This window comes from Peromyscus leucopus, chromosome 2 (genome assembly GCF_004664715.2).
Source record: "Peromyscus leucopus breed LL Stock chromosome 2, UCI_PerLeu_2.1, whole genome shotgun sequence".
Taxonomy (NCBI): domain Eukaryota; kingdom Metazoa; phylum Chordata; class Mammalia; order Rodentia; family Cricetidae; genus Peromyscus; species Peromyscus leucopus.
The window spans coordinates 145860662-145888620 of NC_051064.1; the positions used below are offsets into that span (position 1 = coordinate 145860662).

The following is a 27959-nucleotide window of genomic DNA, read 5'->3' on the forward strand; positions in this document are numbered from 1 at the left end:
AAAAAAAAAAAAAAAAAAAAAAAAAAAAGATAAGCCTCTGTTGGGAAAGGCGGAAGACAGTCATGGTGTATCTGCGGCCAAAGATGGAGGATCATGGATGAGGTGGGACTTTACATAAGTCTTGTAGTTCAGTGCCTCAGTGGTCTCTTGCCACGGTCTCTGTGGAAATTCAGTAAAAATGAACGCGGTGCTTGGCATTTGCCTGGGACATAGCGTTCCAGAGCCACTCCAGTCTTGTCCTCTCTCTTTCCAACCCTTTCCAATCGGCAAAACCTCTTGATTTTTCAAATTGAAGCTGCTGCAATGCTGGTGTCGAGCAGCAGAGGGCGCGCTCAACACGGCTATCACGTAGAGCAGAGAGCAGGATCCGTGTGCTGCGTGGGTCTGACCGGGGGTGGCAGGCACAGCTGCTCTCAGCCAAGCTGTCCTCCAGCTTGGGGGTGAGTGTACTGGGCCTGCAACCGCAGCCTCAGCCATTGGTTCCCCGACTCAGCCCCAAGCTGAGCTAGTTACTAACACGGTCTTGTTTGTCCAGACCTCCCTGGCTCAGACCCCCGGGCCGGTGGGGAGGCACCACTCGGGCGCTAGATGTTGATGAAGGATCCCTGGTCCCCGTCCGCTGTCTCAGGTTCCACGCAGCGCCCCTTCCTCCGAGTGACCCTGCGGTTCCGGTGGAATTTGGCGTAGCAACGCAACCCTGAGTAGAAGGAGGCAAGGATGTCATCATGCCTGCTGGTAACTGTCCCCTCCCTTTCCTTCCCCTCCAGCCAGCACAGGCTTCTCATCCTACAGCTCCTCCACACCACTGTGTTTGAAGAGTTTTAAGAAACTGGGGGTTGGGACTTTAGCTCAGTGGTAGAGCGCTTGCTAGAGGCCCTGGGTTCGGTCCTCAGTTCTGGGGAAAAAAGAAAGAAAGAAAGAAGGAAGGAAGGAAGGAAGGAAGGAAGGAAGGAAGGAAGGAAGGAAGGAAGGAAGGAAAGAAAGAAAGAAACTGGACTGGGCTGGTCGCACAGGCCTGTAACCCCAACACTCAGGAGACTGAGGCAGCAGGTTTGGGCTTAGTCTGCCAGGGCTACATAGCAGACTCAAAGCAAAGCAAAACAAAACAAACAAAAAACGAAAGCAAAACCTACATGTTGAATTTGGGGCTTTGAATATTAAGCACACATTCTATCACTGAATTACACATGATCTCATCTCCTATTTAGGAAAAAAATTTTGAGCATGGTAGCCCACCCTTTAATCCCAGCATTTAGGAGGCAGAGGCAGGAGGATCTCTGTGAGTCTGAGGCCAGCCAAGGCTACAGCATAAGAGGACACAATTAGGCTCTGAATGTTGGCACCTTAGGGATTCTTAGAAAGCAGGGTGAGCACCTTGCCATCTGAGGCCCTTGGGAGGAGGTTTAACTCTTCAGAGCCTCCACAGCACCTTTACCAGGCTAGGGCTGGCTCACAGTCCAAGGACTGTGAGCCCAAGACTCAAAGGCTTGCCGTCTGCTCCTCTGTGAAGTGGCGTATGCTCTGAGCACAGGCAACAGCATCTTACAGCACGTCCTAACAACCCTGGTCGGTCTCTACCCTCCTTAGCCTTCCAGCCTGCTCCCTGTCCTCAACTGCCCCAAGTCCTGCAGTTTTTGGCAGGGGAACACAGGGTCTCGTGCATCCCGGACTAGCCAACTGGGCATGACTTTGAACTCCCAATCGCCCTGCCTCTGCCTCCCAAGTGCTTAGACTGTACCCATGGACCAGTACACCCAATTCACACTGGCAATAGAACCCAGGCTAGGCAAGCTAAGCGGAGTCTCGTCCTCAACCCCAGAAAGATCTTTTAAATACAGAGGCTAGACCACAGGACTCCTCTGCTTCAACGTGGACTTCCAATCGCTAATAAAACAAAATCCAAATGAGAGCAACAAAGTCAGTGAGGATCTTCTCGAAGCTTCTCCCATCTCCTTATAACCTTCTCCAGGTCACTATACGCCAAGGCAGGCTGCTCCCGCCCAAGATCCCTGCCCTCTCTTTCTGCCTCCTACCAGAGCCCCTGGGCTCTCTTTCAACCTCCATCTCCCAATCTTTCCTCTTTTCCTAAGGACTCTCTATAACATCCTGTGAGAATACCTACCAGCCTTTCAGGCTTTCTCTATAGCCGTTACGACTTTCCGGGGACTTTTTCTTTCCCATTTTTCTTTTTTTGGGGTGGGTGGGTGAGTGTAGGGTGGTTGAAATGGATACAATACCCTCTGTAGGCCAGGCTGCCCTGGATGGAACTCCATATGTGGCTGAGGATGACTTTGAACCCATGAGTCTCCTATCTCTACTTCTGGAGTGCTGATCACAGGCGTGAGCCCGGCGCCTGGCTCCAGAGGCAGCTTATCGGTGGCTTTGTTTCTCCACATCTCATTTCACAGGAATGTAACACAGAGTGGAGACAGTGCAGGCTCTTTTATTACTGCGAACAGGACTTGGAGTGTGGCTCGGATTCACACAGACGCTAAGGGAGGAATCCGCCCTCGGAGCCCGGAATGCAGGTTGAATATCGCTTGTCTCGGCAATGTAGACACCTTGTTTTTAAAAGGGCGCTTATCTCTCAGAGGTGTGCGCTAAAATAAATACTGAATAAATACATAAAGATCATATTGAAACAAGGGAGGTGTGTGGAGGTGACAGCCCCACTCAGGGTGGCCACATGTTGGTCTTGATTGAATTTCGGGGATGGGAACCGGGAGCTCATGATACTATGACCTACTGTAGTGTGGGTCTGAAGATTCTCAGGAAACAGAAGTAGAATTATTTTTCCTCCATATTTCTCTTTGAAATTTTTTCTTTAAAATTTATCTTGAGCAGGGCAGTGGTGGCACATGCCTTTAATCTTGGCAGGCAGAGCCAGGCGGATTTCTGTGAGTTTGAGGCCAGCTTGGTCTACAGAGCAAGATCCAGGCCAGGCATCAAAACTACACAGAGAAACCCTGTCTCGAAAAACCAAAAAAAAAAAAAAAAAAAAAAAAAAAAAAAAAAAAAAAGTAAAACTTACCTTGAGTCTGAATGTTTGGTCTGCTTGTATGTATATGTATGTACCAGGTCTGCTTGTATGTATATGTACCAGGTCTGCTTGTATGTATATGTACCATGTGTGTGTTTAGTGCCTGTGAAGGTTAGAAGAGGGAACTGGATCCCTTGGAACTGGAGTTATGGATGGTCCTGAGCTTGGGTTCAGGGAACTGAACCTGGGTCCTCTGCAAGAGCAGATGAGGACCTTGCTCTTAAGTGCTTAGCCATCTCTTTAGACCATCCCTGACCATATGGGTAGGGGATTGAACTCAAGGCCTGGCAAGTGCTCTACCACTGAGCTATGCCTTCAGTGATGTATGTATGTATTTATTTATTTAGAGACAGGGTCTTACAATTTAGACCAGGCTGGCCTTGAACTCACAGAGATCCACCTACCCCTGCCTCCTGCGTGCAAGGACTAAAATCATGCACTCCCACACCTAACAAGTCCTTTTTAGAGCAGTTCTCGGGTAGTTGAGCATGGTGCCTCATGCCTTTAATCTCAGCACTCAGGAAGCAAAGACAGGTGAACCTCTGTGAGTTCGAGGCCAGCCTGGTCTTCATAGTGAGTTCCAGGACAGCCAGAGCCACACAGTGAGACTTTGTCTAAAGAAAAAAAGTGCTGAGGCAGAGCTATGCTGAGTTGCATAGGCCTCAAACGCATGATCCTCCAGCCTCAGCCTCTCAGTGCTGGGACTACAAGTATATGCCACCACAGGCAGTTTTTTCCCTTCTTTTTCATTTCCGTCCCTTTTCCCTCTCCCCTCCTCTCCTCTCCTTCCCTCTCTCTTCCTCGATCCTCTCCTTTTTTCCTGTGATAAAATAAAATAAACCCAAAAAACAAAGAAGAAGGAGAAGGAAGGAGAGACTCATCAGCGATGCCGCAGACCTTTAATTCCAGCTGCCTGAGAGGCTGAGGCAGGAGGATTGTGTGTTTGAGGCCTGTCTATGCGACTCAGCATAGCTCTGCCTCAGGACTTTTCCGTCACCATTATTCCTGCTGAGACAAACACTCTACTACCAAGGTGTTCTTCCATGCCCCCCACTCTCCTAAATATGTGTTTGAGTAAGCCACCTCGCCCCACTTTCGAAGTGGGAATCATAAGACCTCCCTTCCAGGGGTGACTGTGAAGATTCGAGGCAGGAAAGGACTCAGCCTGGGACAGGCACCAGAGGGCACCTGTGTGCATGGGGCACACACACGGGGCACACACACGGGGCACACACACCGGGCACACACACGGGGCACACACACGGGGCACACACACCCTTCCATTTGAGGCGGGTGCTCAGGGCAGTTAAACCAGGAGTCCAGTGAACCCTTCCTTCCCTGTGACTGCTGACAGTCCCACCCAGTTCTCTGTCCCCCACTGTCTCACTTGGAAAGCCTCCCATCTAGAACTCTGCTGAGAACATGCCAGTCTTCTCAGGTTGGCTCTTATTTAAGGAGATATGTTCCTGTCTCCTCTCTTCTCCCCGCTCCTGATCCTGAGAGATCACACCAGCTTGTATTTCAAGGGGTGAGAAACACACATCTGAGAAACGATGCCAGTAATGGAGACGCATCGAGCTGACAGATTGGAAGGCCCCAGCAAAGCTGTTCCTACTGGTGTCTTCAGCTCCCGGGGGTTCTCCTACCCACTCCCTCTCCCCAGGCCCCTCCATCACATCCACCCTCTGCCAGGAAACCTATACCCCGCTCATTGCAGAGCTGGCTGGACAACAAAGGCTTCACAGTTCTGGGAGCATGGTGGGGAGGGGGCTCCCCCCCTCCCAGAGTCCAGACTGACCTTCCATGCACATGCAGTCATCAAAACATTTGTTGTTGAGGCCGCGGTTGTGGGGCGTACAGAGATGTTCCCGGAGGTCGCAGCAAGTTCCTGGCAACATAGCAAACACACGTGGTCAGCCAAGCTGAGCGGATCCTCCCCGCCGCCCTGCACGGAGTCCCACTGGACAGGAGATCCATCATCTGTGTGGCAAGCCAGGCCCTGGGAGGCCATCTGGTGTGCAGGGCTCCGGGCTGGAACTACTGCGGGATGTCGTGGATGAAATCCCCGGGGGCAGGTGGCACAGGCCCAAGCCTCCCCAGATGGGCCACTTGATTGATCGCAGGAGGGTCAAAGGTGGTGTGGGGTTCACCTCCCAGGGATGGGGTTGTAATAGCGTGGGGTGCCAGAGGTAGAGCCAGATGAGAGCTGGGAGGGGCCTGAGGGATCGTGGACGCCAACGTCCTCTTGGACAGATGGGGAAACTGAAGCCTTGGGGGGCTGCAGGGCTAGGCAGGCCTGAGGCAGCTCTTTGCCCATTACAGAGCCGGCTTCCAAGTACCGTCCTGATGGCCCCGACTCCAGTCTTTTCTTCACACTCAGAGTGTGGACCGTGATGTAGGAACAGACAGCCTGTCTGGGCTGGTGTCTTGCTTCACAATTCCAAAATGGCTACCATTTTGCAGAATATCCTGCTGATGTGGTGTGGTGGAGATGGCCACCTGAGTCTTCCCTGCCCCCACCTCCCAAAGCACGCATTATTTGGTAGCAAAAAGGGACATCAGTCACTGATCTGCTGTGAACGGTTTCAGGGGCCACCTTGTCCCATGTCCCAAACACCCCTTCCCTCAGCAGCTCCAAACAACAGCCCGCATGGCCAAGACCAGGGCCACCACTTCCGCCCAGCATGGGGCTTCCCAGCAGGCAAGGCTTTTCTCCGGCTCCTTTTGGGCCAACATGACATCAGGCCTGAGGTCTCTCTGTCAACTTGTTTCCTCTCTTGCTTTTAACAAGTGTTACCACCAACACCCCAGATAAGCATTTCCCCAAGACAGGGTCTGGCCTGCAACTCCCTGTGTACCCCAGGATGACCTTGAACTCCCGATCCTCCTGCCTGCACTTCCCAAGCGCTGTGATGACAGATGTTACCCCACCACAGCTTCTAATTCCACCTCCGAGTCTGCTCTGGGGAGGGCCACCTGACCCCACCAGCAGTTCAGACTCCAGTCAAACAGCCGACCCCTGTACCCATCCTGCGTGATGGGTAGGGCTGTTGGACAGGAGAGGGTGTCACTGGGACCATCCCTAGAAAGCCAGGTGGTGCCACGATGAGGGGACTGAATTAACCCCTGTGGGTGTTGAGAGGACAAGGTGAGGAGGCAAGGTGGGTTGCAGGTAAGAAGCTTAGGAACCAAATTGGCTCAGGCTGTGTGATCTTCGAAAAAGCCCTTGGCCTCTCTGGGGCTTAATAGCCTTGCTTTTTTTTTTTTTTTTTAAATCTAAGTCAGTCAGTCTTCACAACCCCACTTTACACCACCTCTCTCCTCCTCTCTCTAAGTCATTCTATGAGTTCGAATATGGTGGTGACTCTCAGGAAATTGGTGGCTGCTGATAATGACTCTCAGGAGACTGGCGGCTGCTGTAGTTGCTATTTATTGTGCATAAAGGGTCACGACCCTCAGCCTTGCTCCCATGCTGGAAGCCCTGTCTTACCTGCCTTTCTGGCATTCCCTCCCAGCCTGGTGCCTCAAGTGTGGGTATTGGGGTACCAGGGTACCTGGCAGGCAATCCTGGTGATGGTCACATGGTTCTCCCTCAGCTGGTGACGTCTCGTTACCGTCACTGGTAAAGTGACTCCAGTGTTTCTCTGGGGACAAGGAAATTGGGGGTCAGATTAAGCACAAGACTTGGGTGTCACAGTGGCCACTCCCACGGTGTGGCTTGGACAAGAGCCTCTGCCTCTCTCCGCTTCACTTTCTTCCCTAAAGCAGATCCCATAGCCTGTCTCCCTGTAAGAGACCTGGGATCTGGCTAGTGTGCAGAGAGTGTGGGATACTGTTTGTCACGGTGAGTGTCAGGTCCAGCTTTGACCATGCACTCCAGCCCACCTTTGGACACCTGTGGGTCACCCTGGACTCAGCAAATGTCCTCCCTTAATAGGTGCTGGAGAGAAGATTCCAAACATGGGGTGGGATGGCAGGTAGGCCTACCTTTCTTCTTTGCAGAAGGCCAGACCTCTGGCTTTAAGTCTTCATAGTCAGTCCAGTCAAATAAGGCCATGTCCAGTGTGGGCATCACGTCCCCATCAGACCTGGGCTGTGCCTGCAGAAGATGAGGCAGAGGAGGAGACCCAGAGCCTTCCAAGTGAAGATGTCAGGGTAACCACAAAGGAGGCTGATCTGCTTGTTCAGGATTCCTAAGCCCATGGAGGAGGGAGCTAGAAGTGAACCCACTGCTTATTCTGTCCTTCCTCTCAGCATCCTGTGAAGACCACGTGCAGGCCTTGATCCCACTCACAACACAGGCCCACTCACAACCCTGACCCACTGATCCCCTCACAACACAGGCCCACTCACAACCCTGACCCAATGATCCACTCACAACACAGGCCCACTCACAACCCTGACCCACTGATCCACTCACAACACAGGCCCACTCACAACCCTGACCCACTGATCCACTCACAACACAGGCCCACTCACAACCTTGACCCACTGATCCACTCACAACACAGGCCCACTCACAACCCTGACCCACTGATCCACTCACAACACAGGCCCACTCACAACACAGGCCCACTCACAACCCTGACCCACTGATCCACTCACAACCCTGACCCACTCACAACCCTGACCAATGTCGTGGAAACTACTGAGGACCAGATATCACGGCTGGGTCCTTATGTTCCTGATCACCAGGATTCAGCAAGGCACAGACTGTAACTACCTGCTCATGGCCACAGCTTTTGGCAGACTCTCAGGAGTATGAGATGAAGAAAGAGGACAAAGGAAACCTACTGCCATCTCCTGATGCTTAGGAGATGTGGTCCAACCTGCCAGTGATGCCTGGAAGAGCTAACCCCTGTAGGTAGCTGTTTTCACGCACGCATGCACGCATGCACGCACGCACGCACGCACGCACGCACGCACCCCTTATGAGTCTAATTTACAAGTGAGCCGCAATCAAGGCTGGAGAGATGGCTCAGCAGTGAAGAGGCAGAGGACCTGAGTTCACTTCCCAGCACCCACATCAGGTATTTCACACCTGCCTGTAACTCCAGCTCCAAGGGATCTTGTTGCCTCTGGCCTCCGAAGGCCCCTCCACTCATGTGCGCATACCATTTTCCCCACACATACAAACTAAAATTTTTAAAAATCAGTTTAAATTGATTTAATCCCAGCACATGGGAGGCAGAGGCAGGCAGATCTCTGTGAGTTTGAGGCCAGCCCGGTCTACAGAGTGAGTTCCAGGACAGCTAAGGATGTCACACAGAGAAACTCTGTCTCAAAAAACAAACAAATGAATAAAAAACCAGTTTAAACGAGGCACAGTAAAAGATTAACAAGAACTCACGAAACAGTGCAGCATGGCAGTGGACTGTGACAGAGGGATGTGACTCTCTCTTTTCTCCCTCTCTCTCCTTCCCTCTTCCTTCCTTTCTTTCTGAAACAGGGTCTCATGTAGCCCAGGTTGGCTCCAAAGTCACTATGTAGCCAAGGACGACCTTAAGCTTCAATCCTCCAGCCTCCAGCTCCTGAATGCTGAGATCACAGGCCTGCATCCCCATGCCCGTTCTTCCAGTGCTGAGAATCTAACCCAGGGTTTCACGCATGCTAAGGAAGCATTCTACCAACGGAGCTACGTGTTCTGTTCTATATTACTGACATGGAACATACACTATTGATCCAGTTCAATGGTGGTATTTCATTTGGGGTGTTTTGTTTTACTTTGAGACAGGGTCTCACTATGTAGCCCAGGCTGGCCTCATCCCTGTGGTGAGGGTACTCCCTCTGTCTCTCACATGTTGGGATTGTAGACTTGAGCCACCACATCTGGTATTGAATTATTTTATTTTGGAAAAACAAAAAACAAAAAAACTTTCTAAGCCATAGAAGAGAATGACCTGGTCAGCTCCTGTCCCCTTCACAGGAGAGAATGACCTGGTCAGCTCCTGTCCCCGTCTAGAGTCACCGGCAGTCAGATTTGTGTGAGTTTCCCTGTTCCCTTCCCATTCACTTTTTCAGAGTTGAGGAGCAGACAAGCCAGCCACCTCACCGACCCATGTCTCTCTAGGTCATGGGTTTTAAGTCTCTGCGGCTGCTCTCCAGACTCTCCCAGACTTTGAAGGTCTTCCTCAAGAGTCCCACCTCTATGTGTAGAGACCAGCTTGCTGAGGTGGCACCAGTTTCCTGGTTGTCCCCAGCCCAAGCCCCAAAGGCCATGACCTCTGGGTGTTGGCAACCCTCCTGCAGACAGAATACCTAGTGGGGTGGAAGCTTAACAGCTTCCATTACTACCCTCCTTCTGTGCCTCAGTTTACCTAAGTAGATCAGGGGGCGAATCAACTAAACCCAAGCAGCTGGTCACACCTGCGAGGGATTTTTCTCGATTGGATCGTTCGAGGTGAGAAGACTCACCCTAAATCTGGGCCACAGCTTCTGGTAGCGCCCTGAATGAAAGGACATGGGGGAGGAAGCTTTGGCTTTTTGTCTGCTTGTCCTCACTTTGGGTGGCAAGTCCATCTGTCCCGCTGCTGAGGCACTGGCTGGTATTAGAACTTACTTCTTCAGGATTATGACACAGGGAAGACCAGCTGAGAGATCCGGCCTCGTGAATCAAACAACTACCAGATTCTTTGCCTTCCCATGGGGAGACAATGTCTGTTGGACCAGCTGGACCACAGCCTGTGAGCCACTTCAGGAAAGTTCTTTTTGATCTATGCCTTAATTCCACCAGTTCTGTTCCTCTAGAGAACCCTGACAGGAGGCTTGCAGGAGTCTCAAAGGCACGTTCAGCAAGGCCACATGCCCTTACCTGGGGTTGCAGGGAGGTAACCGGCAGGATCCGGGACTCTTCTGTGGTAGGCGCGGCAGCGTCTGCTGTGGTTAGGAAGAGCATGGTGGGGGCCAGGCTGGTGGAAGACTCTTCTGTGGCAGCCTCCAGCAGCTGGTCTTCAGAGGGTTCCGCTGCCTTCTTCATCAGGGAGCTGGGGCCACGGATGGCGGCTCGGCCTGAGACAAGGCAAGCACAGGGTGACCCGCCAGCCTGCTGCTCAGTGTCTACCTGCAGGTCAGCCCGTCTTTTCTGCTGTAAGCCCAGGGCTGCTGGGCATCATGGTCTATTCAACATCCTTGCTGCCTACCCTGCCAGAGACCCGGAAACAGCAGTCACTGCGGGAAAGGGACTGGCTAGAGGATTTTCCTCGAGAAGCTGCGTTTTAATAAGTCTGGATCCAGGATGCCTGGGGGCAGCCAGGCATATAAAATCACAGAAGGCTTCCTGGAGGAGGTGAGATTCATGGAGGCAGAGGAACTTGGGGAGAAACATGGCAGGAGAGCCACTACTTACACACACACACACACACACACACACACACACACGCACGCACACACACACTCACGCACGCACGCACGCACGCCCACACCACTTCACAATAAATACTTCATCTAACTACTACAGGAACTCTGAGAAGTAGTTGCTGTTCACCTACAGTGGAGAAACCCAAGCCAGAGAGGTTAAGCAGTTTCACCAAGGGCACACAGCTCCTGTGTAGCAGAGCATAGATTTGAACCTCCGTCCTGAGTGCAAAGCCAATGTGTTTAACTCCTGGGGCCACCTTCGAAGACACTTAGGTAAGGAAGAGTGCTGTGGGAGGGCACAGGGTCACAAACAATGGGACCATGATGGGGGGCGGGAATCGTCTACACTTGTCCTTGTAAGAAACAGCTAAAAGTTGATTTGGATCCCTTGGGGCCACCCCACCTTGCGGAAATGAACCTCAGTCAGCCTGAGGCTTCACAGTGATGATGAACTGGCCTGGCCTATGGACTCATCTGTCCGCTGCCACTATATCACCCTCCCTCAGGAGGGCCCTGCCACTTCACCGAAGCCAAGGAACTTCTTGGAAACTGGGGGCACCATGTGTACTATGCTCTCCTGCTGGTCCTCAGGTGTCAGCAGCTTCCAAATTGGAGACCCCTGAGAATGGGAGGGCGTATGATGAAGCTTGTCCTTGCCATGTGGGGGTCTGAGCTGACCTGGCTCACTATCTGCAGAAGGGGGATGCCGATGCTCCACTTTCTTCCTAGAGAAACACCCCCACCAGCCCATCTGTGGCACTTGCTTTGACCCTAGAGGCGGTCTTGTCACATGAAAAGACTTAGTAGTCAGGTGACTTGTGCAGGCTCAGGGCCAGGTGAGGCCAGGGCAGGGGCCAGCTGGTTGTGGGGGCGGAGCCAGGTGCTTGGGGGCAGGACCAACTGGCTGCCGGGGAGGGGCTATCTGGTTGGGGGAGGGGCCAGCTGGTTGGAGATGTTCAGGTTTGTCAGAGACTGTTCATTTGGGCCAAAGGATCCTCAGCCTGGGTGACTACAGACGCTGGGAATGGAGGCAGAGAACTTGCTAAGGAGGTGAACACAGGCACACATGGGAGGGTGACATCTCTCTCAGGATGCTGCAGTATATAGCTTTGCTGTCCCCCAAGGACCCAGAGCTTGGTCTTGGGGCTGGAGAGATGACTCAGAATTTAAGAGCGTGCACTGCTCTTGCAAAGGACCTGAGTTCCATTCCAGCATCCATGTCAGGTGGCTCTGGCCTCCGAAGGCACTGTACTCACATGCACATATCCACGCATACATACATATAATTAAAACAATAGAAATAACTCTCAAAAAAATAAAAACTTGATTCTCCAGCCTGAGGCTCTACTTGGAAGCAGTGGGATCTCTGGGAGATGAGGCTTAGTAGAAGGAACTCGAGTCGTTGGGGGTGCCTCTGAAGGGGACACGAGGATCCAGGCATTCCCGTCCTTTCTCCCTCCCTCTCCTCTCTGTCTCTGTCTCTGTTCCTCCTCCTTTTCTTCCCGGCCACCGAGCACCATGAGATGAGCAGCTCTACGCTACTTCCACAATGCTCTGCCTCACTACCGTCCAAGCAACCACAGGCTGAATGCTCTGAATCCTTAGTTGCAAATCAGCCGTTTCCGCTTTGTGCGGAGTTTCCCGGGGATTTTGTCACCGTGACAGACAGCTGACCACCACACGGGGTCACTGGTGAGCAGGGTTGGAGGGTGCTAACCAGGGAGCCGTGGATGGAATTAGTAGCTATTGCTCAGATGACGCCTGAGCCTGAGCTGTCCGAGCATCAGGTCATCTCCTCCTACACTAAGGTTGGGCAGTATTGTCCCCTTTGCAGAGGGACAAACTGAGTCTTAGGAAGGTGACTTTCCCAAGGCCACAAACTAGTGAGTAGTGGAGTCAGACACTGGTCTCAACAGATCTGGCTGCCGAGTCCAAGCTCTCAGCTCCCACTCTGTTCCTGAGCTCATTAAAGGATGTGCTCGGAGGAGGGTTCCCAGCTCTTCTGTCTGTATACAGGCAGGGCTCAGAGTTGGGTAGATTTAGGTCAGATGCAAGGTAATCTTCCCGACCTAGGAGGATGACTGATCGCCTAAGGAGGCTGAACTTGGATTCGCAAGTTCCCGGTTCCCACCTCTGCCCCTCCCCCTTGGCCTCTCCTTGCTTCCTCTCCCTAGCCGCACACTCTGACTTTAGTAAGATGCGTCCCCTCTTCTGCCCTTTTGGGGCCTCTGAATGGTCTCTCGGGGCGTTAAAACACCGACTCTCTGACCACTTCCTGCCCTTGGCATTGACCTAGAGCTTTCCCAGAGTGAAGGGCTCGCAGGTCTCCAGCTACCTCGGTGCAGCCGCAGCCGGTCCCGGCGCCTCTTGTGTTCTCTGCCGCGTTTCCTCATCCTCTCCCACCCGGAAGACCGGGGCTCCTTCTCGGGATAGGGCAATGCCAGCCCCAGAAGTTGATCCTTGTCCTGCAGAAGGCCGGCAGGGCGCTGACCAAGTGTCATCCCGGAAGCCTGCCTACTGGCAGTGACCACAGTCCCCTCCTGGGCCCGGCTGGGCATGCCTGGGCCCCTGTCCTTCTTGCCCAGGCCCCGTCGGCCATGATGGCTGGCCTGAGGCACCCACAGTGAAGAGCTGGGGAGGTGGGGATGGGATTCAGGCAGGTTCCGGGCAGAGGATCCAGATGCAAGGGTGCCTGCTACATGGAGCTCTGGGAATAGCAGAAGGACCAGGAACAGCATGGGGACCTTGGCGACAGTAGACCCTGCCATTGGCTCTCCCTAAAAGAAAAACAACATATGAGGGCAGTACACAGTCCCTCCCAAAGCTTCATATCTGCACCCCATTATCCAAACTGCTTTTCCCACGGGGGTGTTGGAGGTGCTGTTCCCTGGACATTTTTTTAAAACTTTTTCAGTGTTTTGGATTGTTGTTGAGGTTTTGTTTTGCTTTTGAGACAGAGTCACATGTAGCCCAGGATACACTTTGAACAGAGGCTCCTCTTGCTCTAGAACTACTGGCATGAACCACCATGCCCAGCTTTTTCCCTTTTGAGGGAGGATTTAAAAATTCATTAAATTGCTGGGCAGTGGTGGAGTACACCTTTAATCCCAGCACTCAGAAGGCAGAGGCAGGCGGATCTCTGTGAGTTTGGGGCCAGCCTGGTCTACAGAGCGAGTTTCAGGACAGCCAGGGCTACACAGAGAAACCCTGTCTCAAAAAAAAAAATTCATTGAATTACATTTATTCATTTATTGTGTGCATGCCACGGTGTGCATGTGGAGGTCAGAGGACAACTTTCAGAATCAGTTCTCTACCTTCTACTCATGAGTCCCAAGTACCAAACACAGGTCATCCCTCTTCACAGCAAGTTCCTTTACCCACTGAACTATCTTGTCTGTCCTCCCTCTTTTTAAATTGTTAAACACGTATGTGTGTGTCTGTCACATGAGTGCAATTCCCAGGGAGGCCAGAAGAGGGCGTTGGGTACCCTAGAGCAGAAGTGTCAGTTGCCTGAGATGGGTGCTGGGAACCAAACTCAGATCTTCTGCAAGAATGACAAGCAACAAAAACTTCTTTTTTTCCGAGACAGGGTTTCTCTGTGTAGCTTTGTGCCTTTCCTGGATCTCGCTCTGCAGACCAGGCTGGCCTCAAACTCACAAAGATCCGCCTGCCTCTGCCTCCCAAGTGCTGGGATTAAAGGTGTGCGCCACTACTGCCTGGCTGCAACAAGAACTTCTTAGTGTAACTGAACCATGTCTCCAGCTTTTATTTCCCCTCTTGAGACAGGGTCTCAAAGTGGTCCTAGCTGGTCTGGAACTTGTTATGTAGACCAGGTTGGCCTCCAACTCACAGAGATTCACCTGCCTCTCCTTCCCGAGTGCTAGAATTGAAGGTGTGCACCACCACATCTGGCTTTCTTTCTTTTCTTTTCTTTCTCCTTTGTTTGTTCTTTCTAGACAGGGTGTCTCTGTGTAGCCCCTGGCTGTCCTGGGACTTGCTTTCTTACCATGCTGGCCTCGAACTCCGAGATCTACCTGCTTCTGCCTCCTGAGTGCTGAGATTAAAGGCGTGTGCCACCACTGCCCAGCTTCCTTTTTAAATTTCCTTTTTAAAGTTGATTTGATCTTTATTTTGAGACAGGATCATGTTAAGTAGTTCAGGTTGGCCTTGAACTCATGGTGCTCAATCTGCCTCAGCCTTCTGCCTGCTGGGAGTATAGGCGTGAGTTGCCACGCACTGCTGAGGTCATTTTCACACGTCAGAACTGGATGATGCTAAGGGTTCCTGATGGGAGGAGGCCAAGAGAGCTGGTCCCCCAACATAAGATTGTCCTCGTGGGGCTAGGAAGATGGCTCAATGGTTAACACTGTTGCTTGGTTCCCAACACCCACATGGTGGCTCACAACCATCTCTAACTCCAGTTCTGGAGGATCCAACACTCTTTCCTGGCCTCCATTGACACTGCATGCACATAGTGTAGTGCCCAGACATACATGCAGGCAAAACACCCATACACACATAAGAAAATCACCCGAGGCTGAGGATTCTTGGTTTAAATCTTCCCAGACTAGTCTAGAAGTCCTTTCTCTGCACAAACCTCTGCCCTGGGCCCAGCCCTCTGAGACACAGCTGAGCCTCTCAGAGCTCAGAACCCACCCATTGCCACTGAGATTTGACTGCAGCCTACAAGAAGAAACTTGAGTTATCTTCTCATCGGCCATCTATAATGACTCCTGTCACTTCTCCCATTTTTCTGAAGTGGGAGAGGATTTGCAGGATAGTAGGTCACACCCAGTGAATAAGTGTCTGTGCTCTGGGCCTTCTGTGGCTGTCCAGGGTGGCCTAGCTCTGTCCTTGCCCCTATTCCCACCACCCCCTTTGACAGAATCTCATGGAACCCAGGTTGGCCTAGAACTCATTATATAGTCAAGGATGACTTTGAACTCCTGATTCTCTTGCTTCCCTTCCTCCACCCCACTTGTGCTAGGATGATAGGCATGCACCTGTTTTGGAAGATCTGAAAACAGGGGGTTGGCGAGAGGTGTCTGTCAGGCTCTGAGGGTCCTCCTGCCTGCAGCATCCTTATCCACCCCAGCCTCACTGCCTTGGCCAGGCTCATACCGGGTCAGCTGGCTGATTGAATTTTTATAGCACAGAATTCCATTAGGGTCCCCAAGGTGCTGATGCCACCGTTTCTTTGTGATTTGTGGCTTTATAATTGCCCAGGGCAAGGAAAAGTTGTCAGGTCTGGAAGATTCCCTGGTTCCCAGCATCCCTCATTCTAGCTGGCTCAGCTTCTGAAGCCCTCAGGCCCACCCCTGTCAGGTTCACCTTCAACAAGCTTGGAGTAGGGGCTGCCTTGCCCGACCTTGGAGTCAACACTAGGCTGACTCACCTGAGGCTGAGAATAAAACACACTGGTCCCTTACTCCTCTTCATCCTGGGGCTCTGGGCTCTTCCCAGAGCCACTGGCTGAATGTCAGGAGGTCTCACTGCTTTCCACTTTGCCTGCTATCTTGGGACTAAGACCTGAGGGGCCTTGAAGCCAGCTTGCTGTCCCTGTGGAGTCACAAAGTCAGCGACCCTCAGAGCTTCCCAACCAGCCTGGATGTGGTCTTGGAGAACAACAGCTCCTTCCCTGCAGAGCCAAGTGAGAAAGTCCATTCCTTGGCATCAAGGATGGGGACATAGATTGATTGGTAGAATGAATGATTGCCCACTATATACAAGGCCCTGTGCTTGATCCTCAGTGCTACATAAACTGGTGCATAATGGTGCACACCTGTAATCCCAGCACTCAAGTGGGGGAGGCACAAGGTTCAGGAGTTTGAGGCCATCCTTGGGCATAGAGGGGATTTGAAGTCAGCCTAAGCTACATAACATCCTGTCTTCAAAAATAAAATAAAGGAGCCAGGTAGTGGTGGCATACACCCTTAATCCCAGCACTTGAGAGGCAGAGGTATGTGGTGATATTTTGTTTGTACTCTAACAAATAAAATTTGCCCAAAAATCAGAGGACAGGGCCAGCCAGTAGATTAAACATAGAGGCCTGGCAGTGGTGGCACACACCTTTAACCCCAGCAATTGGGATTTCACGCCTTTGCTCCCAGTATTTGGGAAGGAAGCACACACACCATTAATCCCAACACTAGGAAGGTTGAGACGAAATGATATGGCTGGGCAGGGAAAGGCATATAGGGCAGGAGCGACAGGAACTCAGCCCCTGCGGCTGAGGACTCAGAGGCATTCAGTCTGAGGATTCAGGGAGACAGGATCTCACCTCCCTTTCGGCTGAGGATTCAGTAGTGGCGAGAAGTTTCTCTAGTGGCTTGTTCCTTTGTCTCTCTGATCTTTCAGCATTTACCCCAATATCTGGCTCCGGGTTTTTATTATAAGATCAATTAGGATTCGTGCAACAGAGGCAGGCAGATCTCTGAGTTCGAGGTCAGCCTGGTCTACATAGTGAGTTCCAGAACAGCCAGGGATACACAGAGAAACCCTGTCTCAAAAAACAAAACTATACAAAAAATAAGTAAAGGGCTGGAGAGATGACTCATCAGTTAAGGTGCTTGGGGTGGTTCCCAGCACCCACCTAACTAACTACCACATGCAACTCCAACATGCGCAGAGCCTTCTGACACCTGCTTCTGGCCTCTGTCAGCACCCATACTGACTTACTTTCTATTGCTGTGATAAAGACACCATGACCAGAAGCAACTTGGGGAGGAGAGGGTTTATTTGGTTTGCATGACCCAATCACAGTCTATCACCGAGGGCAGGAACCTGGAGGCAGGAACCAAAGCAGGGGCCATGAGGAGTGCTGCTTGTTTTCCAGGTTTGCTTATCCTGCTTTCTTATACAACCCAGAGGACCACCTGTTCAGGGGTGTCCCCACCCATGGTGGGCTGGACCTCCCATATCAATCATCAATCAAGAAAACACCCCCACAGACTTGCCTACAGGACAATTTGATGGAGGTATTTTCTCAATGTGGTTCCTCTTCCCAGATGACCTGAGCTCATTTCATATTGACAAAGTAAAAAAAAAAAAAAACAAACAGTGCATGAGCTTGGGGGTGAGTGTGTGTGTGTGTGTGTGTGTGTGTGTTCATGTCTGTATAAGAAACCGTTTAAAGAGAAATTAAACAACAGGACCTGTGAGATGGTTCAGCAGGTAAAGACACTTGCTGCCAAGCCTGATGACCTGAGTTCAATTCCTGTGACTCACATGTTGAAAGGAGAGGACTGATTCTTACAAGTTGTCCTCTGACCTATATTTGAGCACTGTGGCATCTCTCTCTGTCTATCTATCTATCTATCTATCTATCTATCTATCTATCTATCTATCTATCTAATCTCTCACACACACACACATACACACACACACACACACAGATAAAACAAATTTTAAAAAAGCAGGGGTGGGAGGTGGCTCATTGGTTAAGAGCACTGGCTGCTCTTGCAGAGGACCCGGGTTCAGTTCTAAGCACATACATGGCGGCTCATAACTGTCCATAAGAACTGTTGCAGGGGATCCAACGTCCTTTTCTGGTCTCCATGGACAGCTACATACACACAGTGCATTCACATTCATGTAGGCAAATACATAAAATAAAAATAAATAAATAAAACTTAAAAAACAAAACCCAGACCACCCACATAAGACAAGCTCCCACCCAGCCCCCCTCCTGCTCCATTGACATCCCGTTGCCATGGCCCTGTGTGGTTGTGGGCTCATCCACTGCATGCAGGAACCCGAACTCAGCCACATCCTTGTTTCCTCCCACCCTTTTCTCCCGAAGAATCACACATTCAGCCAGGCTGGGTGGCAGGCAGGATTTCAATGCACAACGCCCATGCACCTACATGGGCCCATCTCCCTTCCCAGACCTTAACGGCGCCATCCTGCCCCAGCCCCCGTGTGCAGCTTCCACCTGCCCCAGCCCCCGTGTGCAGCTTCCAGACCCTCCCACCAGGACTTTCAACTACTCAAAACTGTCCACGGCTCCCTCTTCTCATTTAACCAGTCTCATCATTTTAGCATTCAAAAGCCTTGTGTAACAGGGGCCTAGCCTACCCTTGGTACCTGCTTTCTCCCCTTTGAAGCCAGTGGAAACATTTGCCTGGGCCTTGGATACACTCTACTGTCTGGAACAATGTCTCCCCTCCATACCACCTTTCTCTGAAATCCCATCCATTCCAAATGCCCCTTCCTTTAGGAGACGTCAATCAGCCACCTCAATATATTCTCTCGTGGTACTGGGTGCTGATGCTCCTCCTCCAGTCTAGTCTAGTGTTCCCCATCCATGCTGATGCTCCTTTTCCAGTCTAGTGCTCCCCTTCCATGCTGATGCTCCTTTTCCAGTCTAGTGCTCCCCTTCCATGCTGATGCTCCTCCTCCAGACTAGTCCTCCCCTCTATGCTGATGCTTAACCCCCTCCCCCTGCCTCATGATGAACTTCTTCTCCATGCTGGTGTCTCTCCACGGCTTCAAGATCTCATCTGCCATATTGGTTTGGGATTATGCACTTTTATGGAAGTGCCTGGCTACCCTGGCAGCAGCTAGAGGAAAGAGGGTGTGCCCAAGCCACCCTCAGCACCAATGCGCACCCAGGATTCTTTATGCATAAGTATTAGTAACCCGGGTTCTAGATGGATGTAAATCTATCTGGTTTGCGTGCATGCGTGCATGCGTGCCTGTGTGTGTGTGTGTGTGTGTGTGTGTGTATGCATGTGCATGTGAGTGTACAGGAGCTGGCAGACTTCATAGAGCCCCCTCTTCAAACTCCAGGGATTTGTAAGATCTTGGCACAGCCCAGCAGTCAGGATGCCAGCCTGGCAGAGAGCCACTCAGGAAACATGGGCCACCACAGAAGCTGTGCCAAGGATCCCCAGTGAAGATGGGCTCCAATCCATTCCTGTCACTCTGGAAGCCAGCTGGAGGCTGTGTCACAAAGCACCAGGCATTTGGGCACAAAGCAAGGCAGGTGCTCCCCGCCCCCAGCACTGTGGGTTCTGCTTGTTCCCAAAGTCTGAGATGAGCTTCACTGTTCCTGCTCACACTGGAGATGGTCCCCAAGGATGGCCCAGCCTCCACCGAGGCCCAGCAGTGAATCATCAAGACCACACCAAACAATAGCACCCATCAGAATACCAGTGTGACAGCCCTGCTCAGTGGTGTTTAATTCCCTCAACTGCTTGGTGCCATTTCCACCTTTAAAAAATGAGGACTCTAGCTGGGGATTGGTGGCTCATACCTGTCAAGCCAGCACGTGGGAGACTGAGGCAGGAGGACAGCAATTCATTTGAGGCCAGCCTAGGCTATCTAGTAAATTCTGGGCAGCCTGAGCTATAGAGTGAGAGCCTGTCTCAAAACAACAACAACAAAAATAAGTGTAAGAAGACACCGAAGCTCTTTGACAAGGTGACACAGTTCCAGGCCTGGGTCCTCTGGTACCCTGTGCACAGGGGACACAGTGCTTATCCTCATGGCCAGTTGTCAGTGCCAGGGACCATCCGCCTGACGCCATGCTTGCCTGTATTTTCTGTGACCAGTATCTTTACCGGGGAGTGCCGTTGTCCTGCTGAGGAGTAAGAGGCAAAAACGGGCAAGGAAAATGAACCTGAGGAAGGAGGGGGAGGGGAATGGCTGGGATTCTGCTCCATCTTGCCTGGCACAGTGGGGAGAGAGCGGTCTAGTTGGCTCTCTCCATCCAGGAGGCAGCAGGTGGTAGCGTCATATGCAAATGAGGCCTCCGTCCCGCTGAAGCAAGCTTTAATTCCCGAGGCCTCTCCCCACCGACAGCCCGGCATGGGGCGCATGGGGCGGGGCACAACACTGGTGAGGGCGGGGCTCCTACAACACCCGCCTGGCAGACAACTGTGGAGTCCAACCACCTGGTCTCCAGCAACAGCTGCGGGGCCTGCATTCCTGCCTCGCTGACTGGCTTGGCCCACTGGTTGCACGGTGGCTGGGGTGGATGCTGGCTGTGCATCTTGTGGGAATGCTGCTCGGCGGGAGCCTAAGGATCGTGCAGTCCACTCAGAGACCTTGGGCCCATCCTGTCTCCTCCTCCTGTGATAAAGCCGAGCCACAGTATTTGGTGGAAATACTTTAAAAGCTCAGAAGCATTTGAGTCTAATTAGGTGGAGGTTTTGTTTGTTTGTTGATCTGTTTTTGTTTATTGGCGCGGAGGGGGGGGATGTTGAGATAGGGTCTCACTGTGTGGCTGTGGTTGCCCTGAAACTCAATATGTAGGCCAGAATGGCCTTGAACTCAAAGATATCTGCCTCCCCAATGCTGGAATTAAAAGCGTGCTTTGTTCTTGTAGTTGTTATTATTGTTTTTCAAGACAGGGTTTCTCTGTGTAGCCCTGGCTGTCCTGGAACTTGCTCTGTAGACCAGGCTGGCCTCGAACTCATATCTGCCTGCCTCTGCCTCCCAAGTGCTGGGACTAAAGGCGTGTGCCACCACTTCGCCCCCAGCTAGTTTCTGCTTCTTTACACAGGGTTGTTCAATTGCTTGGCTTTTTTTTTGCTTTTATTGTTGCAGTAACCAGCTTTGTAGGGAGGAGCGCGCACATTAGGAGGTCAAGGGCAGGGAATTAGTTACCTCTTTCCACTGTGGGTCCCAGGATTGAACTCAGGTTGTCAGGCTTAGCAGCAGGAGCCTTTGTGCGCCACCTCACCGGCCTTCCTTTTGTTTTTTAAGACAGAGTTTAATGTTTAATGTAGCCCAGGTTGGCCTCTTACTTGGTATATAGCCAAAGATAACCTTGAACTTTTGATCCTCTTGTCCCCCACAGAAAGCTCCGGAATTGCTGGGGTGGAACCCAGGGCTTCGTGCATTGCTAGACCAGCACCCTACCAACTGAGCCTTGTCCTCAGGCCCTTGACCCAGCTTAAACACAAGGGAAGCTCACCGTGACCTGGGTTTCTTCTGGTCCTCTGAAGAGTGTTGTGGTGCCCACAGAGCACTTTAGGAGAACTCTGCCATACGCTCCAGGACTTTCTGGTATGGAGGACAGGAGGACAAAGCAAAGCCAGCCTGAGGTTCGGCCATGTTGGCAATGCTTGGTGTGCTGTTTTATGTCAGCTTGACACGGGCTAGAGTCATCTGGAAGGAGGGAGCCCCAATTGAGAAAACGCCTCCATAAGATGCTGAAGGCAAGCCTGTGGGGTGTTTTCTTAATTACTGATTGATGTGGGGAGGGCATCACTCTTAGGCTGATGGTCCTGGGTGCTATAAGAAAGCAGGCTAAGCAAGTTAGTAAGAAGCACTCCTCCATGGCCTCTGCATCAGCTTTTGCGTCCAGGTTCCTCCCTGTTTGAGTTCCTGCCCTGACTTCCTTCTATGGATAACAGTGATGTGGGTATGGGAGCCAGATACATCCTTTCTTCCCCAAGCTGCTTTGGTCATGGTGTTTATCACAGCAATAGCAACCTAACTAGGACTCTCTGGCTTTATAACTGTCACAACAGGCAGTAGGCACATACGCCTCACTGATTCACCTTAAACAGAGATGCTAAAGCTGTGTAGAGCGAGAGCTGCACAGGCGTTGCTCAGTGAGGCTGAAGCCTGCGCACTGGGGCCTTCAAGTTATGTATGCCTAAGCCAGGGTGAACCATCTTTTGAGGACCTGAGTTACTTGTGGACATAGGTTACACTGCTCATAAAACACCATTTTTGATGCTGGGCGGTGGTGGCGCACGCCTTAATCCCAGCACTTGGGAGGCAGAGTCAGGCAGATCTCTATGAGTTGGAGGCCAGCCTGGTCTACAGAGTGAGTTCCAGGACAGAGTCCAAAGCTACATAAAGAAACCTTGTCTCTGCTGGAGAGATGGCTCAGAAGTTAAGCACTGGCTGCTCTTCCAGAGGCCCTGAGTTCAATTCCCAGCACCCACATGCTGGCAGTTCCCCTGGGACACATCTCAGATGCTCAAATGCCCCTCCCTGTGGAAACACAAGCCTTCCTGGGCTCAGAAGAAACTTGAGGTAGTTGTATCCTGTTAAGGTGGCTGGAAGGACCTTTAGACCCTCAGAGACCAAGAAGAGTCTCTTAGGAGAACTTGCTCTGGAAATGCCCATCTGTTTTTCTTTTTAGAGTCTCATGAAGCCCAGACTGGCCTTAAACTCCCTATGTTGCTAAGGATGACTTTGAGCTTCTGATCCTCCTGCCTCCATCTCCTGAGTGCTGGGACTAGAGGTGTGCACCTGGTTTGCATGGGGCTGGGGTCAAACCCAGCATTTCGTGCATGACAGACAAGCACTTTACTAATTGAGCTACACCCTGACCCTGAGAGTGCCCGTCAGAACCCAGCCCAGATGCTGTCTCCTCAGGACTACTAAGGCTGGCAGTCTTGGACCCATGTGATATTTTTTTTTTCTTCCTGGACCTTGGTGAGGGGTTCTAGTCTACAGTCCACGGTGGACTATCCCACAACTTCTCTTTTGGTGATCCTGGGACCAAAAGCTGAATTCTGTCCTGAGATTGACAGCCACAGACAAGATGGGCCCTGTGCAGAGCTACTCCAGCTGGCTCCTGGCCCTGATGTGTTTCATGCTCCACCATCCTGGTCTTCAGCCTGTCCTTGGTTTCTGCTGAAGGGTTCTCTATTTCAGCACAGGCCCTCTCTGGCAGTCATACTGTCAGACCCATCTGCATCAGGCAGATGATGTGGCTGGGTTTTGTTTTTGTTTTTGAGACAGGGTCTGACTATCTAGCGCTGACTAGCCTGAAACTAAGGGACCAGGCTGACCTTGAACTCACAGAGCTCCTCCTCTGCCTCCTCAGTGCTGGCATTAAAGACCTGTGCTACCTTGTTCAGCCAGAGAATGTTTCTTGTGGGAACCATTTCTGATGGTGCATTTCTGTACTTCAACAAAGATCCTAAGGATGAGTTAACGTGGGGCTCAATTGCCTGACTCTTTCCTACCTCCATCTTCTTTTCACAGGATGAAGTAACCCTGGCATGGCATCGCCAAGCCCCTGCTTGTTGCTACATAGCAAGCTTGAGGTCAGCCTAGGATAGGAATCTTGCCTCAAAGACAAAAATAAGCTAAACACACACAAGCACATACACCATACACACACACCACACCACACACACATACCACACATACACACCACACACACACACACACACACACACACACACACACACACACACACACACCCTGCTCACACCTCAGAAAACCTGCATGGAAGTGGAGGGGCATCTCAGAGTCCTCACTCAGCTCCGTGCTCCTTCACTCACTCAGCTCCTTCATAATCACAGGCACTCCACAACTTTTCCTCTCCTAAATCTCTCAACCCCTAAATTCCAGAACCTTCATTTCCTTGGTACCTAGACAATTGAATATGATTTGCTACTTGCTCAGATGCATCATTTACGTTGTGTTCAAGCAACAACACACTGGCTGTTGGGTTCTGACAGAGGCTGGAGTGGAGCGGAAAGACACGTGGAGTCAGACAAGGTTGTTTGAGAACTTTGGTTACAGCACTGAACAGCTGTGTGACCCCAAGCAAGCCAAGGAACCTCTCTGAATGTCAATAACACATCTGAACTCTAAACATGTTTGTTTGTGTATCATTTGCTGGGCTTCCCCTGTTCTAGGCCTAGAGATTTATATGCATTATCTAATTCAGTCGTTGGAAGATGTTATTTTTCAGATAGTAATAACCATAGAAGGTGCTAGAGAGAGGGCTCAGTGGTTAGTGTTTGCTGTTCTTTCAGAGGACCTGAACACCTATGTTGGGCAGCTCACAACCACCTGTCACTCCAGCTCTAGAGGGATCTGATGCTTCTGGCCTCTTTGGGCATCTGCATTCATGAATACACATAATCAAAACTAAAAATAAATCTTAAAAAAAAAAAGCTGCTGAATGTGGTGGCACACGCCTTTAATCCCAGCACTTGGGAGGCAGAGGCAGGCAGATCTGTGAGTTCAAGGGCAGTCTGGTCTACAGTGAGTTCTAGGCCAGCAAGGGCTGCATAATGAGACCCTGTCTCAATTAATCAATCAATCAGTCATTCACCTGACTAAAATAACCGTAGCAGTTATGTCAAGACAAAGATTTGACTACTAGCCCAACCCACATGTTAGAAGAAGCAGTAGAGCCAAGGTTTGAACCCATGGTCACCTGACCCATTTTACTCTAACCACTCTTCAAGCGTGATTAAAGTTTTTCCGTGTGTGTGTGTGTGTGTGTGTGTGTGTATTAGTGCTTTGCTTGCACGTATCTTTGTGTACCACATGTATGCTTGATGCCCATTGAAGTCAGAAGAGGGCATCCAGTCCTCCTGGACCGGAGTTGACAGGTGTAAGTTGCCATGAAGGTAGAGAATCAAGCATGGGTCCTCCACAAGAGCAACGCGTACTCTTAACCGCTGAGCCATCTTGCTAACCCCCTGAAGCTTCCGTTCTCAGCCTGTGTGATAGCTGCTGTGATTATCAGGGATGTGTGCTGGGGGCCTCACTCAGCACCCAGCATAGAGATGACATCGAAAAGATCCTCCTCATCCACTCCTCCTGCTCTGGACTCCAGCAGGGACCACCATCCTCATCGCCACCCTCCCATCCCTCACTCTAGCAGTGAAGTGTACCATATGGTGACTGCTGTGTCTTGATGTGGCAAGGGCTGTCAGGGCCGGACCCAGGAAGCTTGTCCTCTAGCAGCAAGCATTTGGCTGCCCCCAGTGGCCTTGCAGGGAAGGCCAGCTGTACCTTGGCCACAGTTGTAGAGGAGCACTGGAATGGGACCAGCAAAGGAGGAGGCCAGACAGGACAGAGGCAGATCCTAGCCAAATGGGCCAGAACAGGGACGCTAGAATGACCTGTTGCCAGGGACCATGCCCAGGGCCAGTATTGGAGGGAAGCCCTGCTTTTCCCAGAGCTTGAGGCCTGAGTGCATAGCCCCCACCCCCACACTCCACATTACTCTCACTGGCACAGCAGCTAAGTGGCCAGTTGGGATGCAAAGGCAGACTGCAGACCAGGCACAAAGGAGGTCAGGTTTATCTTTCAGAGCTCTGCACAGCCCCAGAAACACAGGGATTTCCTAGTGGTTTGCTCTGTCTCCAGCCAAAGTCCTTGCTCTGGAGCCAGCTGTGCCCCTAGTCTGGCCGGCAGGACCCAGCAGAATGCAAGGGAGAAGCTATGGCCTGTAGTCTACGTAGCTATGGCCATTTATTCCTGCCGTCTTGACCAAGGATGCCAGGTGTGCAGGGCACCTAGTGGGTGTCAGGCTCTGGGACCACACTGAAAGGAGACCCCGTGCCTGTGTAGGCAAAGGAGGTGCTCTTCCACCAGGCCTGGGGTCGTGAGAGACACAGGCCAGCAGAGCAGGAGGCTTCGCCTAGAAGAAGACATATGATCTTAGTCTGCAAAGACAGGCCTGAACGCAGGACTGAGAGACAATGTAGATGGAGGAAATCACCCTAGCAAAGGCTCAGAGGGAGTCAGGGACGTAGACACTTCTGCCTTCCATTGCTGCTGAAACCTAGGATGTGGACGGGGTTGTGGGGAAAGACAGAGGGGGAGGCTGGGCCAACAGAGGTTCCTGTAGTTAATTTAGTGGCCACACTTGGAGCCAGGAAGGCCTGGGGTTGGGAAGACTGAGGAGGAGGAGGTGTCGTCTTCATTTAGTGAGGCAAGAAGGGTCTGAGTAAGCTTCCCAAGGGGGAGGGAGGGAGGTGGTTACAAGAACTGCTGAGCTGGCTTCCTGTAGGTTGTGACCAGAGGCTGCAGGAACAGAGATGGTGGGAGGCCAGAACAGTTAAAGCTGGGCTCACGTGCTAGGCAGGGGAAGGCCCCCATGTCCATTCTTGCCTCAGTGCAAGAGAACACAGGCTGCAGCTCAAACAAAAACAGCCGGGGAGCCTCCACCCTGCCTACTGAGAGAAGGCTGCATCTCCAGAAGCTGCCCTCTTTGCTGCTGCATGGGCCCCATCACGGTTGGGCTCCAGGGTCAGCCTAACACCTGTTCTGATCATGGACCACACAGATGATGAATCGGGGAGGTACGAGGGATTAAAAAGCAGGTTCAGGACTTGACAAGTCAGTCTACCAGAAGAAGGGAAATGCCTCGGCTCCTGGCTGGCACCGTGGAACAAGGCTTGGGGGCAAGACAGAGGTCCAGAGCTGGGACCAGTGCCACAGACGCTTCCAATGCCTGCGGGCGTTGGCAGCATCCTTAAGGTCACACCACCTTGTTTACGCAGGGGAAGAGGTGGCTGTAAGTGTGGCTGGTTGTGTGGACAGGCAGGGGATTGGTGGGAGTGTAACATGAGTGGCAGGGAGAGCGCAGAGAATGGGGTTTCCGACGGTGGTGAGGTCTCCAAGGCTGGACTTTGTGACAGGCTCTGTGGAACCCCCAGGCCCTACCCCAGCCCGGGACTGTAAAGTCCCTCTCCCATCCCCACCAGCACCATGGAGATACCTAAGATACAGGCACACATCCCGACAGGTAAACCCTATTGTCCCTGTTTTATGACAGATACTGAGGCTCAGACACGCACTCCTTTGTCCAAGACTGCTCACTTCCAGAACCCCTGTCTGCCCAAAACCAGAGTAACAGCAAACGAAACAGTTGAGAACAACTTGTCTGCTACCAGACGGAGAAACAGGCACCTTAGAGGGACAACCAACAGCCTCAAGGACCACCACCTGAAAGAGTGAAGGCCAAGAGAGCATCCAGCTGAGGTGGCCAGACAAAACTTGTCAGGGAAACCCAGGCACACTCACACCTTAAACATAAGCTCTGGCTTAGGAAGGCAGCTGCGCCTTCGGGTCTGATGGAGAAAAGCCCCGCGGTGGGGAAGGAAAGGAATAAGTCAGTCCAGAGAAGGGAGTCGGGTGCTCTTGGGGTGGTAGAGCAACACTACTAGTCCAGCCCAGAATGGGAAAATGTGAGACCGAGCTGTAACAGCTTTGGGTGAGCATAGCGTCCCCTGCCCCAACACACCCAGCCTCCAGGGCGTCGTCGAACGGAACAGAGGCACCCTGGCCGCCTCTGCCGGGCTCAGGGAGTCTCTGAAGACTTCTTTCAACAGTAATGGACGAATCCCCCAACTGAGAGATCACCCAGAAACAGAGACAAAAAGACACCGGGTCCCAAAGGGAGAAGGCTGGTGTGGAGGATCGCGCGCGAGTCCCGGGACCCCGAGAGGGACGCAAGGTCGCACGCGAGGCAGAGTGCCACGGAGCACGGAAAAGTGAGTGTCCAGTCCGGTGCCAGGGGGCAGACCAGGCGGCCGGGGAGAGAGCCGGGAGCCAAGGGGACACGAGGCGCTAAGTGGACACAGTAGACAGACGGATAGACCGACACACAGGTTGGAGAACAGGAGGAAGGCAGCATCCTCACTTCGAGCAGGTAGCGGACCTTGCTTGGTCCCGGCGCTCCGCCAGGTGAGCGGAGGGCGGGGCCGGGGGCGGGCCGAGCCGGGTCTTACCTGTCCAGCGGGCGGGGAAGGGACCGAGGGCGCAGGGCCGAGCGCCTGCGGGAGTCGAGCGCAGCCGAGGGCGGAGCGGGACGGCGCCGAGAGGTGCTCGGGCGGCGGGA

General features: G+C 52.1%; 1 protein-coding gene across 1 annotated transcript; it reads right to left on the reverse strand.

Moving 5' to 3' along the window:
- Positions 1-5: 5 nt before the first annotated feature.
- On the reverse strand, positions 6-27954 carry Draxin (dorsal inhibitory axon guidance protein). The gene is made up of 7 exons (XM_028893637.2): positions 27850-27954; positions 12732-13173; positions 9852-10048; positions 7028-7139; positions 6595-6684; positions 4839-4928; positions 6-697 (listed from the first exon to the last, which is right to left on the reverse strand). Exons 2-7 carry the CDS (start codon positions 13162-13164, stop codon positions 585-587), a joined length of 1035 nt encoding a protein of 344 aa, XP_028749470.1. The 5' UTR covers positions 13165-13173; positions 27850-27954; the 3' UTR covers positions 6-584.
- Positions 27955-27959: the final 5 nt, after the last annotated feature.